This window comes from Linepithema humile, chromosome 5 (genome assembly GCF_040581485.1).
Source record: "Linepithema humile isolate Giens D197 chromosome 5, Lhum_UNIL_v1.0, whole genome shotgun sequence".
Classification (NCBI taxonomy): Eukaryota; Metazoa; Arthropoda; class Insecta; order Hymenoptera; family Formicidae; genus Linepithema; species Linepithema humile.
This window is the reverse complement of record NC_090132.1, coordinates 30,622,727-30,645,090: the sequence shown is the minus strand read 5'-3', so window position 1 is coordinate 30,645,090 and position 22,364 is coordinate 30,622,727. Positions and strand designations below refer to the sequence as shown.

Below are 22,364 nucleotides of genomic sequence, written 5' to 3'. Positions count from 1 at the left end.
TCGGAAGAACTTTGCGATTCATTTCAGGGATATATTGCTCTATACATTCATTACATCGTTCGAATTTATTTATAGTAATTTTAGGTATATGAATATGTTTAAAATTCTTGCCTTCTTGCATATGAATAAACTAATATACTGCAACAGCGTGTATTCTTATATGATAATTGTATATAAGTTTTTAAAAATTTTCGAATAAAATTTTTTGAAAAACATTACGCGCTTAATAATTTCGTCAGATAAATACGTATGATATCTTAAATATTATTATGTTATAAATATAATTACATTTTCTTAGTTTACATGCTAATTTTATAATTTTGATCTAAATAGATCTAAATAATACCTTGTGATATACAATTTTTTCTTCATATACCTACCGACAAATTCTATATAACACCTATTGATCCTAAGAGGAGAGCTGCAATATTGTCCGGAATCGTAGAGAAACGATAGAAAATAGAATAAAATTCAAGTGATTCCTTTGCTGCCGTTTTCTCATCTTAACATTCTCGACTTTAACACACACAAGAGAATACTTTTCTACAAAATCGATACGTTGTTGTCTTCTATATGCTTTTCTGTTCTAGAACGAAGAGATATAACTTTTTTAAAACATAATAGTTTACGACTTTATTGTTATTTTATTTATTCATATTTATTCTTAGAAGCTACATTAGAATTTTTAACATTTTATCTTTTACCATATATTTATTATCTAGATTTCGAAATAAAGAAATAAAAAAATCTGAAAATTTTGTAATTGTTAAATTAAAGCCTCGATAATTCTAAAAATTAATATAAAAAAATTGCTTAAAGCTATTTCAAGCTTATTTTTAAAATAATGAAGCATAATGATAGTATATAAATCACTTGTAATATCAATAGAATGCTTCGAAACGGTGTAACATTATTTTGCGATATTGGAAATTTCAGTGCAAAGTGTTTTTATGGAGTTGAATACGTGTCAATATATTTTTTTTCTGATTGAACTGATGAGTATCATTTTGTTTCATTATGCATAAAGAGCTGTTCACTCTTTCACATTTTCAATCTCATTCTTTCATCGATTTTTTATTTTATTGATCTGTGTTTTTTCTCATATTTTTAGTCTACATATTTTTTTTCATACTTCCTAATGAAATTCTCTTAATTATTAATTTTACGCATGTACTTAAATGTACTTTTTGTATAAATATTATATTTTAAATATTATATGGAGTTGATATTTTTTGTATAAAAGTAAAAATATTAAAGTAAAGATATTAAATAAATAACATAGATATTAGAGAAATATATATTACGTTTATTTTCATTGGTGATTGAATGTAGATAAACCATAGACAGTCACAGAGCGATTGCGTAAGATAATGCAATAAAAATAGCTTAAAATAACAATGCATATAATACCGAAAAATAATTAATATTTACCATTCTTGATTCATGCAATAATTTTAATGCAATATTTATATATAATTAATTATTTATAGTTTTCATCTAAAAATGAATAATTATTGTACTTTTACTGGCCACCAAATATAATAAGTTTTAAAGTGCATCTTTATTGAAATTAAAGATTATTTTAAAGTAAATGGACATTTTTTGTTAAAGAGCCATTTTTTGCTGATTATTTATTTATTCTGAAGACACTGTTTGTAACTGGTCAAAGCTTCGGAAATTTGTCGCTTAAGTCGTGGCAAATTTGATTGAGTATCACATTTTTCCAATCTTTGCAGATATTTGCCGAATTGGAAAGATCTTGCGTCCAAATCAGTAACTTTACGATACAATTCCTCATCGACATTCTACAATACAATGAACCATGCAATTTCTATAAATGTATCTAAATCTAATTGTTTAGTTATATTAAAACTTTATTATTTAATAATAAGTATCATTTAATAATAAGTTGCAGTAATACAAAATTTAAAAGAACCGTATAGTATAATATATCGTTTGACATGAATTAAAATATCATCTCATTATATTTATGATCTTTTTTATTGTCTCATTTTTAATGTAACAATATAGAATATTATTATTTTACTAATAAAAAATTTTAATTAAAATAAATATGAATCTCTTAGAGATGCACTTACCTTAGCGTATTGAATTTCCTTCGTTAAGAGGCTTCCGTCAAAGGCTAAAGAATTCAGGTCTGCTTCAGCATAATAAGTCACTTTTTCTACACACGTCTGATAATGTGCAATAGTTTTTAAAGCAGCATCATCTATATCAGCCTGCGCTTTGTTGCAAGAGGTATCGTTTGCTTCGTTAAATTCTTCTCTCAATATTTTCATATCATTTGAGGACTGCAAACATGAATATTTTAAGAAATCAACATTTTATAAAATGTCAATTGTAATTTTACGTTTTCTTGTACCTAAGTTTAATATTATAACATTGCATTATTAATCCAAAATAAAATTTTAATTAAAAAAATTATTTATTGATATTGTTCAAAACTTACCTTTTGCACCATTTCATTTGTACGTACAATAAAGTTATCGAAATTAACAGAAGCTAACACTTTAATACTTTGTACCTGGTCGAATGCACGATTTTTTGCTTCTAATATCGTGAACGACAACTGATCTTTTAAATTTTCATTCGTTAATGTTGCGGCTGCATTTACTTTCGCCTGAAAATCGGCCTGTAATAAAATTGAAAAGTACAATATTGTGAAAATTAATAAAGATAGAATTATAATTTACATATATTTCTAACTTAAAAAAATAATAGAATAAAAATTTTTTAAAAGTAAATAAACTTGATTTTTAAAATAATACTTACGAAAGCCAGAATTGTAATTATGATTGCGGATTTCAACATTATTCGTCTTATTTCGCGTGCTTCTTTACACAACTTCCACGACAATATTTCTTCAAAGTAAAATTCGGGTTTATATAACAGACGTGTAACGTCTGAGATATGCAAATATAAGTTATCTAGATTATAAGCAGTTGTATCAATATATGATTGTTTTAATCAGCTTAGGTAAAAAATTATAATGACGAGTGAAATTCATTATCACAAAAATGTTTGTAGATTGCATGATTCTGCGAACGTCATACATTAAAACTCTGATAAAATTTGCATAATGTGATAATTTTAGGATTACGAAAAATATATATAAGAAATGTGTAAGATATAAATTACCAGATAACGAATAACTTATATTGGAAAAAAATAAGCTCTAATTAATTTTTGCATTCCAATATTCAATTTTAATTCCAACTTTGATATATTTAATTAGTCGAATAAAATTGAAAACGAGATGCGTTATTGAGAGCGGTACATCACCGATGAAAGTGCAAGCACGTTGATTGCCGTTAAAACTAGCCTCGCAACACACGCATATGTGGCACATGTATACACGCATACGCACGCGTAGCGCCGCACATATAAATTCACCCCTATAAAATATTCCCATAGGAGAGGTGCACGGGGGATGTCGTGGGAACGGTCTCGCTCGATATAAAGTGCCGTGCACATTTTTATGGGGCGCGTGGACGTTCAAGTAGCTCGGGGATTCCTTTGTAACGAATCGGCGACGAGTCTTCTCGCCTGGGAGTCGCGTACCAAGTCAATTCGATGAGAATATATTTTTCTTCCCTCATCCGAAAATATCACGGGAGACATGACTTAAATTTTCTGCAGAGTACCTTGCCCAAGATCTATGAAATGAAATTCTTATGTACTTTTAGCTATAAAGACATCTTACATATAAAGTAAACTTTTATTCCAACTTACATAAGTCACATTTTTCAATATCAATTTAGGATTCTTTGTGGTGAGGATTTAATAACAAAGGCTTGTCTTTTGTCAAAGTCTTGATGACAAAGATTTGTTTTTAAGTTTAATTTCTGACAAGGTGAGATTTCATAAAGACGATAAATTAGTATTATCGCTATGAAATCAACTATGCAATAAAGTTTTGATAAAATACTAAACATTTGTTACAAAGCATTGTCTTCAAAGGACCGTTAACTTCACACTACTTTGCATACATTTAGACATGAAGCAAAAGCATTCCTTCTAATTAAATTTTTTTCGGCAGCTTTTCAAATGATATCAATGTGAAGATATCTACACGATAAAATTTTAAATATTAAGGCATTTTATGATATTAATATATATATGATATTATATATACTACTATATGTGCAGATAATTTCTTTTAAATAATTATAATTTTATATTTATTTGTGTGAGTGGTTGTTCATTGCTTATTACAAAGCTGCATATTTATTTGAGCATTTGCCTCCCATGAGTGCAACACGAGCGAATTAGTGTTCATTTTGATTTAGTTTCCCTGGATTCACACAGGGTTTTACACATGAGCCATCAATCCGCGTGATCCTCCTTCGAACAGTTAGAGTGCTGATCGCAAACAAACGGGATCGTGAATAAAAATCTGTTCACACTGACAATGAGCATGAACCGATCACACGCTCACTTTGACGTACCGAGTGAGCGGATCAGATCGAGCGGCTCGGCGCACGCTCACTGACCTCACTATTCAAATCTTTGCTCGGCAATCCTGAGCTCGCTCATTCAGGGCAAATGTTTAAGTGAATACGTAACTCAACATTGATGAACTATTTCGTAACTTACGATATCATATAATTTTAAATCAGATAGATTTGTATGTTACAAATTTCTTTTCCTTGAAAAAAGTTGCAAATATTAATTAATAATTGATTAAACGTTATCTATTAGGCGATTTTTAATGTTAATACGTAGTTACATAATATTTTTTACATATCTAATATACATCTTTTATATTTTTTTCAGAGAAAAGTGTCAATTTTTGGCTTGGAATAAACTAAAATTTTCGGTAAGTTTTTATCTCTAATTATCTTACTTCCCTCCACGTTCCCTACATATGTTTTGATAATGAGAATAGATTGTTTTATTATCTTTTATTTCTAACATAATAAGGTGATGACAGAATAGGCAGTGAAATCTACACATCTGCACTTACATTCTGATTCATTTCCGGTATATTGGAATATCGATAACATATGCTTTCTGTGTTTCATACTCTTTGTAAGTACGAAATTATAGGACCATGCGGTTATAAGGGTGGGTTAAAAGTAATGAAGCATTCTTTACGAACAGCAGGTGTATATACCAAATTATTAAGATATGTTATACTAAAATATATCATATACATTGAAAGATTAATGCTTGCAACAAATAATGACCTACACTTGTTGAATTAAAGAGAAATCGATTTCAAATTCATTCAAGGATTCTTAATGTATTGATTTCCTTCATTTCTAGATTATACTGCATAAGTACTTTACGTTATATTATAGAATATTACATTCCCTCCACTAAACATTTTATGTTTTAAAACATTGAAAAAATTGCGTTATGAGAGATCATACAATTAATATTTTAAGATTAATATTATATATAGAAATATTCACTTTAATAATACTTAATAAAATTAGAAATGCTTGCTAATCTAAAATTTTATCACCTATTTATTGATTGATTGATGGATTGATTATTGATGGATTGATTAAATTGGCGTAAAGTTCAACTTTCAATAAAATTATATCGTCATATATGTGTCATATAAAATTCACTTCGAGTTCTCCTCACTCATTCGTCGTACTACCTATCCATTATCCTGTCGACCATCGATATCCACAAAACAATTGCTTATTGAATGAACTTTAGAATCGGTTTGTCTGATCTAATCAATGTTTAACGACGCGCAGGAGGCCAATGACGAAACGTTATGCTTCGTTAATTACCATAACCCGATTTCACGTTGCGATTAAGCACTCGTATACGTCGTATGCTCATCTATTCGTGTACAACCAACAACGTTCTTCACGGCTCTATTGTTGCGCAGCACTTATTGTGTGAACGACGCATACCAAGGGGAAGGGGTGGTCATGGAGCCTTGACTCAGAATTCCCATGACAGGTCCTCTACCTTCTTCTGCATTTCATTTCGCGGCGACAGTTAAATGATACGTTTAAGATGTGAAAAAAAAACATAGAGATTACTCACTTGTGTGTGTGTGTGCGTCACCTTCGACGTCTTCTGTAATAATCAATATCAAGACCATCGATCGGTTTCGAGAATCGTCAATTCCCACGGAAATACCCTGTCCGTTCAAAATGACTTCCCATAGGACAATGCTTGGAAGATTGTGTTTGCGTCATGCTTAATTTGCTGAGTCGCTGTTAATTTGCAGTAAGAAGTGAATAACGGTAGAAAGAAAGTGCTCATTAGCGCGCAATTTCTTAACCGACCATACAATCATACTCAAAACAAAGGCAATCACAAGGTAAAATGAATGAGGTCTCGTTAATCCGTTGTATAACTTACTGAGTATTATTAACACGGATAAGATGTTTTTCTAATTTTCAATCGCAACAGCAACTACTTTTTTATTAAAGTGCAACATAATTATACCTCAACGCATTCATTAAGCATTGACACTAGTCTTGTGTAATTAGTACAGTTATGGAAACTATTAATTATCTCTGTTTAGTAGAAATAATACTTTTAATAATAAATCACGGAAAATAAATAAGTAATATAAAACATTTTAGAAAATGTTATTTTAAAAATTCCATTGCTGTAAATGCATGTAAGCGCACATGATTGTAGCTATTTATAAAGTGAAGATCTCTACTAGATATCGCTTAATACACGTAGTATTATTGCATTGATGCTACATCGATTACGATTTAATTCTTCAACCTGACTTGCTAAAATTGCATTACATAAAGCAAACGCGATTCCTTCATCATAGTTAGCAAACACGTTATAGTATCGAGCATTTGATGAAATAATTGTGCCATTGGCACAATTATGTGTATATCAATGGATAACGGATAAATTTTAATTGAGAACGCGACTCACGGGACACCTACTAATGTACATCATACTGGTGTTTTACGCCATCAATTTCGCTTTGATATATTAATTGGATTTTGCATATATACGATTATATACACATATCTTTGTGAAAATAGCATCCCATCTTTTTAATTTTGACATAAATAATAGAATTTTGGTTTTTTTCCGAAGAGTTTTAGAATTTTTAAGTCTTTAATACACCTTAAAAAATTTGTGATAAAATATAAAAGTTGGGATTAAAAAAATTTACATATCACAATTTAACAATAAAAATAGGTCTCAATCTAATATCTGCACAAAGAAATTCTCATTGTTGAAGGAATTAATTTTGTTTAATCATAAATTTATATAATTATATAATCTATAATTAGTTATATTTACAAAAAGAAAATAGTTGTTGAGATTTTTTCCTAATCATTGGACAAATTTGGGAATTCTATTTTTTACGCATACAAATATAAAAGTATTTAAACTTTAAATTATCTTCGTAATGTTATTTGTAAAAAAAACGTTTACAAATCCACATTAGAATTTGCATGTGTGTTTTGCTTAATTACCGAAATACGATAATTACGCCTGAAATTTTCCAGCAATGAAGCATATATGCATTGAAACACATGCCATCGTCGGTACCTGCCAGTACGATATGCATGGGAATATACCGGCATGTGGTTTTGTCGTAGCCATATGGCGCGTCTGTGAACACACGTGCGAGAGAGAATTCAAAGAAGTACATTCTATATAGGACACCTATATAGAATACATTAAAACGGAAAAATGCCCAAACTGTAAATATATGCGCGGTATTAATTAAAAGTCGTTAAAATACGCGTTAATGATTTCAACAAATTTATTAATATTTAAATAATAATATATTTCCACAATAGACATTTTTGCAGTCGTATATTTTAAAAGTATTAAAAGATAGCGTGCTATTTATTAAAAAAGAATTTTATTTATAATTATATTTATCAATTAATTAAACAATTAAAGATAGATTTCATGATAATTCGAGACACTATGTAATACTTTTGTAAATTTATTATATTATTATTAATATTATAAAATCTCGAAAATAAGTAGCGAACTCTTGCTCTTTTTCTGTCTTTATTTGACCTTCGCATGCGAAACTGTTCGGCGATTTTAGCAGATTCTGACAATTTCTGCTTACGTCAGGTAAAGTCCCGTTGCAGTGGAGCGACGAAGTTTGGTCTGTCTTTGCGGGTGGTGGCCGTCTTACGTCAAATTTTATATATAACACATGGAATTGACAGACAATATTATTTATCCTTATTTTTTAATAAAAGAATATTATTAATTTATTATTGTTTTATCAAGTGTAAAATTATTGAAAATCACATTCACAGAGAGCTACTCGTTGCAATATGAATTTATCTGGTTGCAAACTAACGGTTGAAGCGACACAATGCACTCTTGCATGAAATGCAAGTACCCGTCTGTTGACACGGCGGTAGACAGATTTTGCAATAGTATGTTATACCTTTGAAACCGGTTATTACCGACGTCATTCTCATACCTGCAAACGCCATAACTTGTGTCGAACGAGTATTTCGAGCTCGTATAGTTATAATTTGTAAATGAAAACACTTAGTCTGACAATATCTTCGTTATGCTCCCTAAATTCATATATGTAATAATTCAAATATTATTATTATTATAACGAGTTTAATAATGGAATATGTGCCAGGAAACGTCTCAGAGGTAAATTTTAAGTTTTACTAGTTCAAAAATATTAGAAAGTTTATGTTCTTCAAAGTTTCCTCTGTCGGAGGAAGGAATTTATGATCAGACGATACCTGATGTCAATAAACGTACATTAAAAGCCAATAATTTCTAATATTTTTAAAGTTTAAAACATGTTAAAAGTTTCTATATTGCCCCGAACATTTTAAAAGCTTTTAAATTTTTTTTGTAGTCATATAACTTGTTTGAAATTATTGAATTATTTTCAATAAAATAAACATGACATATCAATAATCAGAAGTTGTTTTCCAATATCGATATTAAATATTATTTTTGTTATTTTTATTCAAAGGGGAATTGAAAGCCCAAAGGTTCACATGACCATAAAGAATGCTACCAGGAAAATGACATTAAAATAGCCTATGCCACTGTAACCGCAGTTACATGTTTCATGGAAGGATGTTGGGAGTTGCCCTTCGATTGCGAGACGCAAGTGCACCTATCACATACGTTACTCTTTACACCTGTGTTCACACATAACGCACCGGCATTCTGAATATGCGTGTCCGTCACGTATTGTGAAAACTGTACGTACGTTAATACTGCGTAATGTGAAAAAAGTTCGACCGAAATAGTCGCAGCTGGGCGACGCACGATTGTGACTCACGACCTTCTCTGAAGCAACCGCGGAGATTTCTATTGCACGCAGGAATAAGAGGCAAGGCCATGATCACGGTGTCTTAAAATAGTGATATCGACGCTTCATTTGCCATACTACAAGCACACGTGTCAAGTTGAAATAAATATAAAAGACAGGACATTTAATTTTATAAAGAAAATTATTTTTTGAAAAAAGTGAAGTTTTGCATTTATATTTTATGTGATTCTTCATGAATGTAATCAGAACGCGATTTTTCAAAATGTAAACATGATCGTGAGCTGTTTAAATAGCAGAAGCTTCATATTTTTGTAACAATAAAATTGTTTGCTGAGTTAAAAAAATAATAATACGACAAATTATTATAATTGAATCCATCTTCTCCGATTTTGTTTTTTTATGCTTATTACATGTTACAATAAAATTGCAACCGTTAGCATTTTTAATAAAGTTATTCCTTAAAATTAATTGAACAACAATATAGAATTAACAAAATCCAGTGTATTTAATCGCATACTCATTAAATTTTAAAAGTCTCGAGAATCAGTTTCCTGCCTTTAATGCCTGTGTTTGGTTTTTTAAACCGGGAAGTACCGAGAATGTAGGAGAGCAAAGGCAGATGTTGGATTTCTTTCGTCATTTTCGTTATACGCCCTTAAACGCGGAAAGTAAATCTACATACCGCAGCTGCTTCAAGAAAAGGCGAGGTCGCACGTCATTGAAAACTTTTAGTTCCGTTAAGTGTAATCTAAAGCCTGATTAATTAAAGCTTAAGATGCTTGTAATTTATTAGAAGTTTATTTAAACTTAACAAGAAGCTGATAAAAATAAGATAAGTTTTTAAATATTCTAGCGTTGACATATGTTGATCGATATGTTGATTAAATCCTAGAAAAATTAATAGATTTTTCTAATTACTGGATCGGAGATATCATTATCAACATGTTGTGTTTGTTGTTTTCTACTATCTATAACATTGAAGTTTGTCAATTGTTTGATTTCGAAAGGTAAGATTAAATTGCCATTAATTGTAATTATGTTTTTATACTTTGCAAATTGCTTCATATTTTTAACCTTTTATGTTCTAATTAGAATCTGCATAGCAAAAGAGATCTATCATAAAAAATGAGAGATAATTAATCTCTTCAACAAGTTTGTAGCAAATCGTAATTTTTTGATATTTTTCATCAAGCTGTCCGAAACAAAAAGAGAGATTTCTACTCTCCGAGCGGAGAGACGCGGTGAACTCCTCAGTAAACCTTTCTCAGCAGATGTACGAGCATTTGCCACGGCAGCTGCTCTTCTCATCGCCGTAAACTTCGAAATATCCACCCCGGCTCTTTGCTTTTGAATTGACCGGACGCGAACTCTCCATCACCGTCTCGGTAATCTAACGTCGACTGCAAGATCGCAGCATCGACTTCTGGATCGCCAGCATCGACGTAAATTTCTCCGACCCAGCTCGCGAGCCGAGTTTGCCCTCGAAAGATGTATTCACGCGAAAAACCGGTTTTACGTGATTGAACCTCGAACGGAAGTCAATGGTCGGGGTACTGTTAAAGCTAGCTATATTCCTGAGATCAGCAAGGTAGGGAAAATGAAGCAACGTGGGTCTGAGTCAAGCTAAAGCATTCACGTTAGAGAGAAGAGGAGGGATTGACTTTTGTTCAGTTCTTAGGCGGGGTTTGCTTATGCTATATACGTTCCTGACATATAAAACGCTACTAAACATTATAAGATGCTGTCTAAAACATTTACAAAAAATATAAAACTTTTAATCAAATTTAGTCAATCAATTTTAGTTTCATTATCTAGAAAATGCAACACATATAATTAAATACTTCTATAAAAAAATTCTTCTATAAAAATTTCTAAATTTATTATTATTTACAAATTAAAAAAGTAAAAAAAATTTGTTATTTAGAGATGCATTTTTGTAAATTATAAGAAATATAAAAACTTCTACTGAAAAAATCTGAAAAAGAAATGCAAGCTTTCATATAAAGAACTATACAAGTCTGTATTAATTAAGAGCTTCGTTGCGCAATATTTTTGCAAAAATTTCGCTAAGTGATTATAAAAAAGGGAGATATTATGACACAATCGTTTTGAAGAAAGGGTCTTATAAAGTTATATATCTGTCCCTGGGAAACGGCAGAGTGGGATAAAGCGAGCTGGGCCTGTGAGACCCTCGGCATACGCGTTCAGAGTCTCTCAGGGGGGGTTGTCGTATATCCATCGGCAAACTGGGTTGTGCCCGAGAGTGTACTCTCGAATAAACTTTTCTCGGTGCTCGTACCGGATACCGTCTAGTGAAAGTCTGCAATGTTACGTCGCGTAGTTTTCCGTGCAACGGCACGACGATATACTCCTTCCACATTTGAATTTTACTGACAAGTCCTCGTTGTGCTTCAAGTTTTCCATCAAGTTATAAAGCATCGTTGAATCATCTACCTGTGTTACCTATGAGTTCTCGTACAGATGGCGTGTTCATCAGCTTGTGAAAACGTTGAGTCTTTATTTGAAAGCCAACGTACTGTCATCGCCCGTTGGATTACTTAACAAATCTTTCCTATCTAAATTATCGAATGCTTTTTAAGCACAAATGTTCTTCTTTTTACAAATGTTTTAATTTTTCCTTCGTTATTGTGAATTATTAAATTTTCTCGTGCTGTGTGATACGCTTCATTAGACAAATTTTGTCTTCAATGGAAACAAGTGATGAGTGAATTTTTCGGAAGTGGTCCACGGAACAGCTGAATTCTGTGTACGTCAAACGTCAAACGTACTTTCAAGTTCCGGTGGGGTCACCGGAAGTAGCTGAGCGTGACGGCGACGGCACTAACGGAAAAACGTGGGAACTCGTATCGTACAGACGCGCTCCGCCGCTCCATTAGTTGGCGTACACTAAACGAGCTTGAGGATAATCGTATTATACACTTTACGACAAATGTTTCTCCACGGGAAAACTTCTATTGCAAGCTAACATCGCCTATGAGATTCTCACATACACGGTGGACGAAAGCGCTTACAGCAAGAAAGTACCAAAAAAAAAAAAAAAAAAAATAATAGAAGAGATTAACCTGTTCATGCTTTAGGCGCTGTTTTAATCGGCTCGTCGGAAGTACTCAGCGTCTATTCAATTAGATGCATCGCAACAAGAGCAATTCCGATTTAATTCGGGTGGGAAAACATTATATTGATTAAACTGCGGAAAACCCGCGCGATAAGAAAATTTGCATGAGAACAAGTTCATAAAATACACTAAAGTCTCTTTCTGCCATGATTATATTACTTGATATTAATTGATGCATTAAAGCCACAGAACGAAGTTAGTTTAATTGAGTTTACGCGATATCTTTGAACATACTGTTCAGAGAGGAGAGTATTCTATGCGCCTGTGAAGCGCTCAAGTACCAGATTTGAAAGTTGAACAGAAAATTGGATAGTTCTACTCATTCTCAACTAACTCTCTGTCCGTCCAGTTAAATTTTCCATTTAAATAGCTCAACAGTTTCTAACGATCCGAGAAATTCGCATTGAAGGCATCTTTGTCGACGCAATTATCATAGTTTGTGGAGAAACGATAGAACTCCAGAAGAATAAGAAGACTCACTGTGAAGCGAGAAAAGTAAGAATTCGCGATGGTTTTCATAGTGACAGATGTATCGAGAGTACAAGCTGTCATCATTTAAAAATAACGAAACAGAAAGAGATCGTAAGGCATCACGTAAGACGGAGCCAACTGCATTGTGCAGCCTGGTGTGCAGCGGAATACGCAATTCCCCACTGTCGTCGGTGAGGTGCTCGTGGTATCTGTATACATTGAAAGAAGACGGAGCGAAGCACTTGGAGAGAGAAAAGACTTAGTCGCGAGACCAGAAACAGAGAGAGAGACTGATCGGAATCCCACTCTTCTAGGTAGAATCTGTGACGTCAGCCTGGAGCAACTTGTATGACCAGTTCGGGATGCTTGGTTATAAGAAGTAAAAAAGAAGAAAAAAAAAGAAGAAGAAGCAAAAGAGAAGAAGGAGAAGACGATAGTCTCTTCTCTCACGTCCATCTGGCTACGTTTTTACCGGCCAGCTCTTAGGAACATTTTACACCGCCATGTCATTCACGCACCGCGACATCCATCACTAGTAGTAACGCCTGCCCCCCTTCCCTCTCTCTCTCTCTCTCCCTCTCTCTCTCTCTCTCTCTCTCTCTCTCTCTCTCTCTCTTCTCCCTGCCTCTATCTCTTCGCGGCATCCATTCAGTGAACGTTGTGCCGGACTAAAATTACCCCGGTCCGTCGATCGCTGCGATCTACGCGCGAGCGGAGTGCTCGCTCCAGCGCGTAGCGTTTCGGAGCTGGTCGCGCGGAGAAAACCGCACCTGACGCACGACGGTTGTGATGCATCGAATGTGTGAAACAGATATCGCGTAAGACCGGGCCGATATCGTTTCATAATACGATCGATTGAGAAGTCCTGCTGATACGTGCTTGGTGTCATTTTTAACGAGAGGTGCACGTCGTTCGAACAGACTGATGAATAGAAAATCGCGGAGTTCTCTCAAAGTTCATATCAAAGTGAAAGTGGCCAAAAGGTTAACATTGACGAATCAACGTATAAAATCACGTAGTGCTCATAGTGGATCTCTCGAAACTTCGATGAGACATTTGCTTACTTCGAGGAGAAACTTCATTGGTTCCTCTCTTCTCATATGAGAGACGCGCGAAACTTCATTGGTTCCTCTCTTCTCATATGAGAGACGAAAGGTTACACCTGTATCGACGCACATGGGCATAATTGGACGATACTGACACCGCGTACGGTGCACCAAAAGACACGTGGAATTATCAAGAATTCGTTGTGTTTGGATACTTGACGCGGGTGATATTGCTCGTCGCGAAAACATCGTTGTCCGAGAGAAATGGGAAACCACGCATCCGCCCACCAGCCACTTGAAAGAGCTACCAGCCATGCTGGAAATGGTCTTCGCTTCTCGGTACGTTGTTTCTGTGCTGTTTTCACGTCACTATAATGTTTACGTACAGTTACTGCGCGTGCCATATCGTTACCGGTATCTATGGTATGAGACAAAGCTGTCGACCGCAAATCACACTTGACGGCTATGACTGTACGTATTGTTCAGAGTATTTTGCTCGAATTATGTCAAGCTTTATGAAAGTATCTGCTGATAACATTCCTTTAGATGTTAACATTTCTTTTAATTTATGAAAATAAAGTAAAATTATTTAAAATTAAATATCTATGTAGAAGTATATAAATAGATAACAAAATTATAATTTTTAATTCAGTTAAAATCAAATAACATTTTACACTTTATACAGACTTCAATATTATTTCAAATTTATATAATCTTAGTTTTATCGATATATTTAATGTTAAAGTCACAAAATAATATTTAATCAAATTTTAATGGAGAATAAATTGTCTTATATTTGAAGAATATGATCTAGGAAATATGCTGTCAGAGAATACGTACTCGAAATTTAAAAGATTCTTTAGGAAACAACTTGTATTGCCACGTAATTAAATAAGGAAATTATGTCCATCCATTTGCTTTCAAGGTAAATTACTCTTTTTTAATCGTAGCATAAATGGATGAAAATATATAAATTTTGCAAAATTGTTTTAATTGTGTTTCATTATTTTCTCTATATACATATATGAGGTTTCCTCATATATACAAAAAAATATACAATTATTATACAAAAAAAGTAAAAAAGCAAACAAAATATAGTATATTAAATGAAAAACTTATTATTAATTAATTAATTAGAATAATTGAATATAAAATATTCTTATAGAAAAAATTTGTATATTAGGATCTCTCTACAACAGGATAATAATTATTTGTATAAACTACAAATTTTATTATCTGTAATCAAACAATATCAGCATTATCATCATTATGATAATATAAAATACATGAATTTTATTATAAATCGTAAATTGCACGTCATAGCGTGACCATCAACGTTTTTCCACTCAAGTGTTTTGCGGACAAACTCAAGAAGGGATGGTTCATTCCACGCTTCATAAAATCCGAGATTTGTAACCGTCGGAAATGACGATTTGCCTTTCTTATTACTTCCATTTTTCACCCTCGGTCGCACTCTGTATTACGTTCTTATTTTTCATTTTGTTTTGTCGCGATCTTTTACATAGCTTGACTTCGTTCGTAAAATAAAAATATGTAGTAGAATCTAATATTACTAATTATGCACTTCAGATATTTCTTCAGATTTCTGTAATGAGGAACTTCATTAATCTGGACGTATGACGTCAATCGAGCCGATCGTGGCATGACTAATGTATCATTTGTGTTATGCTGGACGTTTTGTGTCATCGTGGACATTGCAGTAGATTTGCGAGAATTCGATTTCCGTGACAATAGAACGTTCTCATACGCTTAGAAATCTTGACGCAAATCCTTGGTACTTGTCACACCGAGACTATCAATGTGAATTATATAAGCTCTTATTGCATTTGTGAATCCTCATTTCACAGGCGCAATGACGTATCTCATGCGTGACGGCTTCGACAGCGAAAATAACGACGAGGTGCGGTTAGCGTTCGCGTTTCAATGACCTTTGCTCGCAAGCACGTGTCACGTTTGGCTCATTCGCGAATCGGCATTTCATACAGTACGCGTTGAATACTGTAACGTGACATTCAATTTATTGTTGCGATAAGCTACGTTTGCAATATGTTGGAACGTAGAGAACAATGGAAATAAAATTTTGTAGCATTGAAATAATTTATGTACGACTGATTATTAGGCTATTTATTCGTAAAATGAAGATATTTTATTGAAAAATTTAGTAATAAATTTTTTTTGGAATAATAAAAATAATATAATGTTAAATAATATTCAATATGTGTGTGTGTGTTATCATACTGTATGCAATACTTATGTTGATTAATTTTTTAGATCTGTCAGTATATTCTTTCTTGATATATTTTATAGAAAAATATATTTAATTAATAAATAAACTTTTAATGTATTTTTTGAAGTATATAAATTTAAAAAAATGTTTAGATTTTTGACGTTTTTAATTACTTTACAAAATAAATAATCGTTTTGACATGTTTAATAAACGTAAAATATGTCGAACGATTTGCTTTGTTACATGTATATTGCTCGCATATTATTATGAAAAGTAATAAAATCGGTTTTTAAAGTTTTTATTATTTCTAGAATAATTTAAAATTGGTGAAAAATTTAATATTATTGTATCTTACTGTATAAATATAATATTAATTGTTGGTGAAACATAAATATCATTTATAAAGTTGAGAGGAAAATTACAACCTTGTTGTCTCGATATAACAGCGTTGACAGATAATACAATGCATAAAGTAAAAAAATTTTTGCTTGCTTTCGTATATTGTATAAATATAAAGAAAGAAAGTGTGATTTATAAATGTTAGCAAAACTTTTTCTACACGAAAGCTACGTTGTGGATTTATTTTATAAAAGTAAGCGGTATTACCGTGGAACAAGCAAACAAGCTCTTGATTTTCGAGGTGAACTTGCCGAGACATTCATTTTCTCCAGCAAAAAAGCTTTTACCTTGCTGCTTGATATTTAATCCCGCTGGAAGGCAAGTGGAATAGTTTAAAGCCGGGAAACGGTCATAGAAATAGCTGGATGTCACGCTGTCACCTCCTTCGACTTTGCAGTTTAATTACATGATGTTCGTTACACGCCCTAATTAGTGGAATTGCTTGATTACGTCGAGACGGTGAAAATTTCGTTTCTTACTAAATGAACGTACGATATTTGATTTAACGTCGAGACGTCGAACGATTAATCCTCTATTTTCGTTCTTCTACATTTATTTAATATCTTGACGTACAAAGAATTTAGTATTTGAAATAAACTGATAGACTCAAATAAGTCATGATGTAGATCGGATATTTACTTTTTCACATATAAGCAGTAAAGTGATAATAACAATTTTGGATTAAAAGTATCGTATTAAAAATGTTTATATAAATATGAACACTTTTTGATAGTTGAACCATATACGAAAAAAATTATTTGACTTGATTGTAAAATGAACAAGATTGTATTTAACGAAAGATCAGAAATCTCAAGGTATACATAGTACCAAAACCAATACTTTAGCTTAATTTATTTCAAGGGAGGAGACAGTTATGCAAATTACAGAGATGCCTGGCCAGTCGATCGGCTGACCGGCGTATCGTGATTACATTCGAATAGCGTTGCACACGGTCAACACGCATAAATCTAATCGCACGCATGAATCCACACACTCGCAAGCGTACACGCCCGCGGTCACGCACACTCACGACCCAATCGAATCGAGGGGATCGAACTCAAGGATAACTGGTGCTGCACACAGCGTTTGCTTCGTGGCGATCCAGAAGTTGCTGAGGCATTCAAAATACTGGCTACTTATGCGCGAGAACAAGTCTTTCTTTTACGATTAAATACTATAAATTAGAAAGAAACCAATCTATTTCTAAAGAATTTATATCTCAGGAGAAAAATTCAATGATTTTATTTATTACTTAATCCTTATTATAATTCTGTTTATTCACATTTAATATAGATATAAAAGTTTCTTCTTAGCTTTATGTTAGACACGGTAATTTATTTTATTTTAGAATTGTATTATATTTGTAGACACTATAAGTTAACAGTCTTTAAGCTTGTATTTTTTAACTTTTAATTTTTATTTTTATTTCTTTATCCAAGTTAAAAAAAGTATGTAACAAAATATTTTTTTTTAATTCTCTCAATCTTCTCATTTTAATCAATTTACATTTAATAGTAGATAACATTTAATTCAAAGGACTGATTAAAATGCGACCGATCGCGCAAATTTAAAAACGCATGCTGCATGCCTGTATTTAGCATTTCTATGTCGTACACGACATGTCGCGCTGCTATACGTGAAAGCCTACTCGCTAGACGCAGTAGAATGCAATGCTGTACTTTTCTGCGTGTGTGTATATCCGCCTCCGATGTTGCGTGCGTAGACACCTGCAGCGGTGAAAGGACTCGATGTAGATGCGAGATGCGTGAACTTCGGACGATTCCGAAGCCTGGTATTCCGCGCGTAAATTATTTTTCTATATTTTTGTTTCATTCATCGAACGCTCATGACGGCGTCATTCTTTCACGCGGCTGCATTGTCCAGGTGTCTTTATGGAACGTGAATCTCGCACTTTCCTCTTACGTACCATCTTTTGTATAAGTTCCTGCGTGCTTCCACTTTCTTGACGTTATTTAATGTGAGCTATAGCTCTCTTGTGCGAGTACTTTGTAATCCTGACTGCAGCTATTCATCACCTTGAACAATGCCTCGCTCATAATCGGACTATCTTCGGTCGCACGTAAACTTCAAATGTTTCTCGGCTTGGTTCTATCTACTATCTCTTCCTAATAATGTTACTAGATATCACATGCCTCGTTTACATGTCTTGTTTTATTTTTTAAACCAACAGATTTTTCTAATCACGTATTTAGAGATCATAATAATAAATGATTTTTTGTGGATTTTTTATCCACTATTTTATTATATTAAAAAGAAAATAAAAATTTTAAGGATAAAAATTGTTTTATACAGAATAAAATTTACGAGATATTTAACTCTATTACCTTATTATTTGCATACTGATGAAAACAATACTTTTATAAATCACATCTCTGATCTGGAAATTTTACTGAAGCACACAAAATAAAAGCTCGAAAAAATTCGAGAATTAATCTTAGTCATAAAATATTAAAATTGCCATTATCCTAAATACAATACGGCAATATTATGCAATGGAAAGTGTGTTCACAATTAGCCCTGAGGTTAAGAATAAACGCCAATGCAACCAGCTGTGCCAAAAATTTGTATAGGTTTTGTTAGATCACAATCGCTCATGAGATTGTTATAGTTGACATCTGGATAAATATTTAGAATGTTAAGATTAAGAAACACAATCCTTATATAATATATTGAAACTTGAATTAGATACTTTAATTTCAAATTAGATAATTTCATTTCAAAATATTTTAAACAAATTTTATTGTTTTTAATTTCACTATCTTTTGCTGGCTATAGAAAATTGTTATAAAATTTATAGAATATGCATTGTTGCGATCTTTTTTAATCTACTTATAAATTTTTCTCTCTCTTTCTTCTTAGTTTGATAGAATTATATTACAAGAATATAATAGGACGAGTAGGCATGCACTGAAGGAGTTTCTACGATAAAGGTGCATGATCATAGCGCACGTGCCATAGTACACAGATAATACATTGCACATTACAGCGTTCTCGTCTGAAACAGACCACGACTCTGATTTCATTTATCGGGTTTTTGCACATAAACTATTCTCCGATAATACGCTGCAGCGTTGCATTTGTTATTTACATTGTTAATCAAGACATTCTGCAATATACATTGGAGTTGCTCATTGTTCTCGTGGAATATATGATCGACAATAATGAAGTAAATGAAAGATTTTGATTAACTTCATGATGGCATTTTAAAAATAGAAAGTATGATAAATAAAGATCTTTAGATTTTATCATATGTGTGCACAAATTCTGGTTTCTACAATAGCAGAGAACAGGAAACCATGCGAGGTTTCAGCTACCTACGTTTTATGATAAGATGCGGAAGCATTCTTCTCCGCCATCTTTCCTTTCACGCCTCAAGGTTCTGTTCGCTAATTATCATATACGAGACATTTCTTAAAAAGATTTTCAACGACTATTTTACGTACACGTGGAACACACCTTGCACTTTTCTGTCAAAATAAATCATCTAACTTCTACGTTCATCCTTTTTTGATTTTATCGTTTTTAAAAATAGTACGTCATGATTAGCCTTCCATAAAAATGATTATACGCTAATCATAACGTACTATTTTCAAAAGCGATATAATCAATAATGTTATATTATTGATTATAAAGTTGTAAATCTACTACTTTCCCGTTTTAATTCTGTCTGGTTTTATCTTTGCGGCGTGCCATATATAATATATACATAAATAATTTTCTTTGCAGTTTTTTAACTATTTTATCCATGGATAATTTTTTGCATATAAAATCTATTTTTATCTGAAGGACTCATATTGTAAAAGGTTTATATGGATAAAGCTAACGGATTCCAAAAGAGTAGAAAAGCATAAATGTTACGGATCTTATAAATTTTCCGGATTCTCGTACTCTTAGTCATCATTTTACTCAGTGACAAAGTTCGAAGGAAAGAAAGCTACTCCACACACACACACACACACACACACACACACACACACACACACACACACACACTCTCTCTCTCTCTCTCTCTCTCTCTCTCTCTCTCTCTCTCTCTCTCTCTCATATAATACATTCTAAAAGAGTACAGAGAATATGAGAAAAGTCAAGACGATGATTCACTCTGACTCTTATATTTTTGTTTGTCATGCCTTTCTAGAATATCATTTTGAACGCTTATATATTATCTGTCTCTCGTTGATAAATCTCCCTCAATCGCCGAAACTTTATCACACCTTATTTCACAATTGTTAATACCAACAAAATAGTATAAAACAATTGAAAGAATAAGGTAACGAAAGATATGTATTATATAACCGAAGACCCCACGGGCAAAGAACATTTTTATAAGAAACATTTATGTTCATCTTAGAATAGAAATTTTTTTCCTGCAATAATATATTAAGTTGTTTGTTCACTCAGCAAAAGAGAAAATCATTAATTTTATTCCTTGCTTTATGAATTGATTCATTGACGCAAAAAGAACGAAGCATTAGTTATGAGGAAAAAAATAGCGAAATATGACTTGTCATAGGTAATAGCTATTTCGTAGTTTAATATTTCAAGCGACGTCAAAAGTAGCTACCAGCATAGCTCTTCTTCTATTTAGACGATCAATGCACCTTCAACGGGCGCAGACTAAATCGACGAAACGTAGTTCGATTGCATGAAATAAATCGCGATAAAAATAAATTATACTACGTTTTATGAAATGCGTTTATATGCGATAATACCTGATCACTGTGTTCGCGCAAAATATTTATAATCTCTCCTCGACCGCGCGGATATATCCACGTGCAATAAAAAGAAGCGCGATCAATAGGTTTACAGCGTCATCGATGTAAGTATATCACGTAGAATATGAAGGCAAGTACCTTTACGTGATGTTCTTACTTTTAACATCGCAACATCGTTAAGCAAAATTTATCGAGCGGTTTGCATTATAATTATGCTCTTGCAAAGAGGACGAATAATTTAGGTCATGCTCAATAACTTTCAGCATTATTTAATGAATAATTTATATAATAGTTATATCAATTAAATTATTATACCACTTATGCATATTCTATCATTTGTTAGTCGGATGCAGTTTGTTTCACGTAAATAAATTATGACATAATAATATAGTATTGTAGTGTTTAAATTGAATACAACTAAGCGAGATATCGCGTAAACTAACTTTAACTAAAATCACCGAGAGCTTAAACTTACAATTATTGTTTATCAAGAGTTACCCTCAACAGTCATACTCATAAATGTCATTGGAGAATACTACAAAGAATCTCAAAGGCATTTTTTTTAATATTAAGCAAAATTTATTGAATATTAAATTATGAAAGATAACATTATTCCAAATATTTTTTACTGTCTTGTGATAAATATAATCAAATGTGAAACCAAATAATTATTATTTTGATAAATAATATTTTCTACTCGCCATCTATATTTACCAACTTTTAATTGTTAGGATACATTTCACAAATTTACTAAATTGCTGTGTTACAACTGTTACGTCAAGGAAGGAACAAATCATTGTCCGGTAGAAAAGCGACGTTCCCCATCATGCCAATTAAAAAGCAGTTTGCTTGTATTTGAACGCGTCGCTGCAATCAAATTAAATCTGTGCAAAGCGTTACAACGCAGTCTAATTTGGTCGATCAAAGCTGTTTAGCACGATGCTAGACAGTATTGTTCGTTCGGCACGATCATGCCTCTCGGTCGTCACTCGCTTGATAAAGACACAATACGTTCGCACGAGAAACGACGTAGGCACGATAAATAGAGTGCATGGTGCGCAGAGCATTCAACCAT

At 32.5% G+C, this 22,364-nt stretch overlaps 2 protein-coding genes and 1 long non-coding RNA gene across 6 annotated transcripts in view; 2 read left to right on the top strand and 1 right to left on the bottom strand.

Annotated features, from left to right (window-relative positions):
• The window catches only part of numb (NUMB endocytic adaptor protein), a 53,622-nt gene that overhangs the window by 19,039 nt on the left and 12,219 nt on the right, over nt 1-22,364 (top strand). The window contains exon 2 of one of the 3 annotated variants that reach the window (XM_012373625.2): nt 4,798-4,840. Coding sequence is in view for 2 of the 3 variants with exons in the window: in XM_012373623.2 (XP_012229046.1) it covers nt 14,171-14,245 (75 nt within the window). In the remaining variant the exon portion in view is untranslated. Of the gene's footprint in view, nt 1-4,797; nt 4,841-9,007; nt 14,246-22,364 lie in introns of those variants that run through there. The other 2 variants (XM_012373623.2, XM_012373624.2) reach the window with 2 other exon arrangements.
• LOC105676023 (uncharacterized) lies at nt 387-8,858 on the bottom strand. Of its 2 annotated transcripts, XM_067355309.1 has the most exons (5): nt 6,034-8,858; nt 2,794-3,677; nt 2,471-2,653; nt 2,100-2,312; nt 387-586 (listed from the first exon to the last, which is right to left on the bottom strand). In XM_067355309.1, exons 2-5 carry the CDS (start codon nt 2,830-2,832, stop codon nt 410-412), a joined length of 612 nt encoding a protein of 203 aa, XP_067211410.1. In that variant the 5' UTR covers nt 2,833-3,677; nt 6,034-8,858; the 3' UTR covers nt 387-409. The 2 variants fall into 2 exon arrangements, with proteins under 2 accessions (XP_067211410.1, XP_067211411.1); XM_067355310.1 differs by having other exon boundaries at nt 450-1,805; nt 2,794-8,858.
• LOC136999971 (uncharacterized) lies at nt 14,255-20,617 on the top strand. The gene is made up of 2 exons (XR_010890292.1): nt 14,255-14,377; nt 15,497-20,617. It is a non-coding gene; the product is annotated as an uncharacterized lncRNA (long non-coding RNA).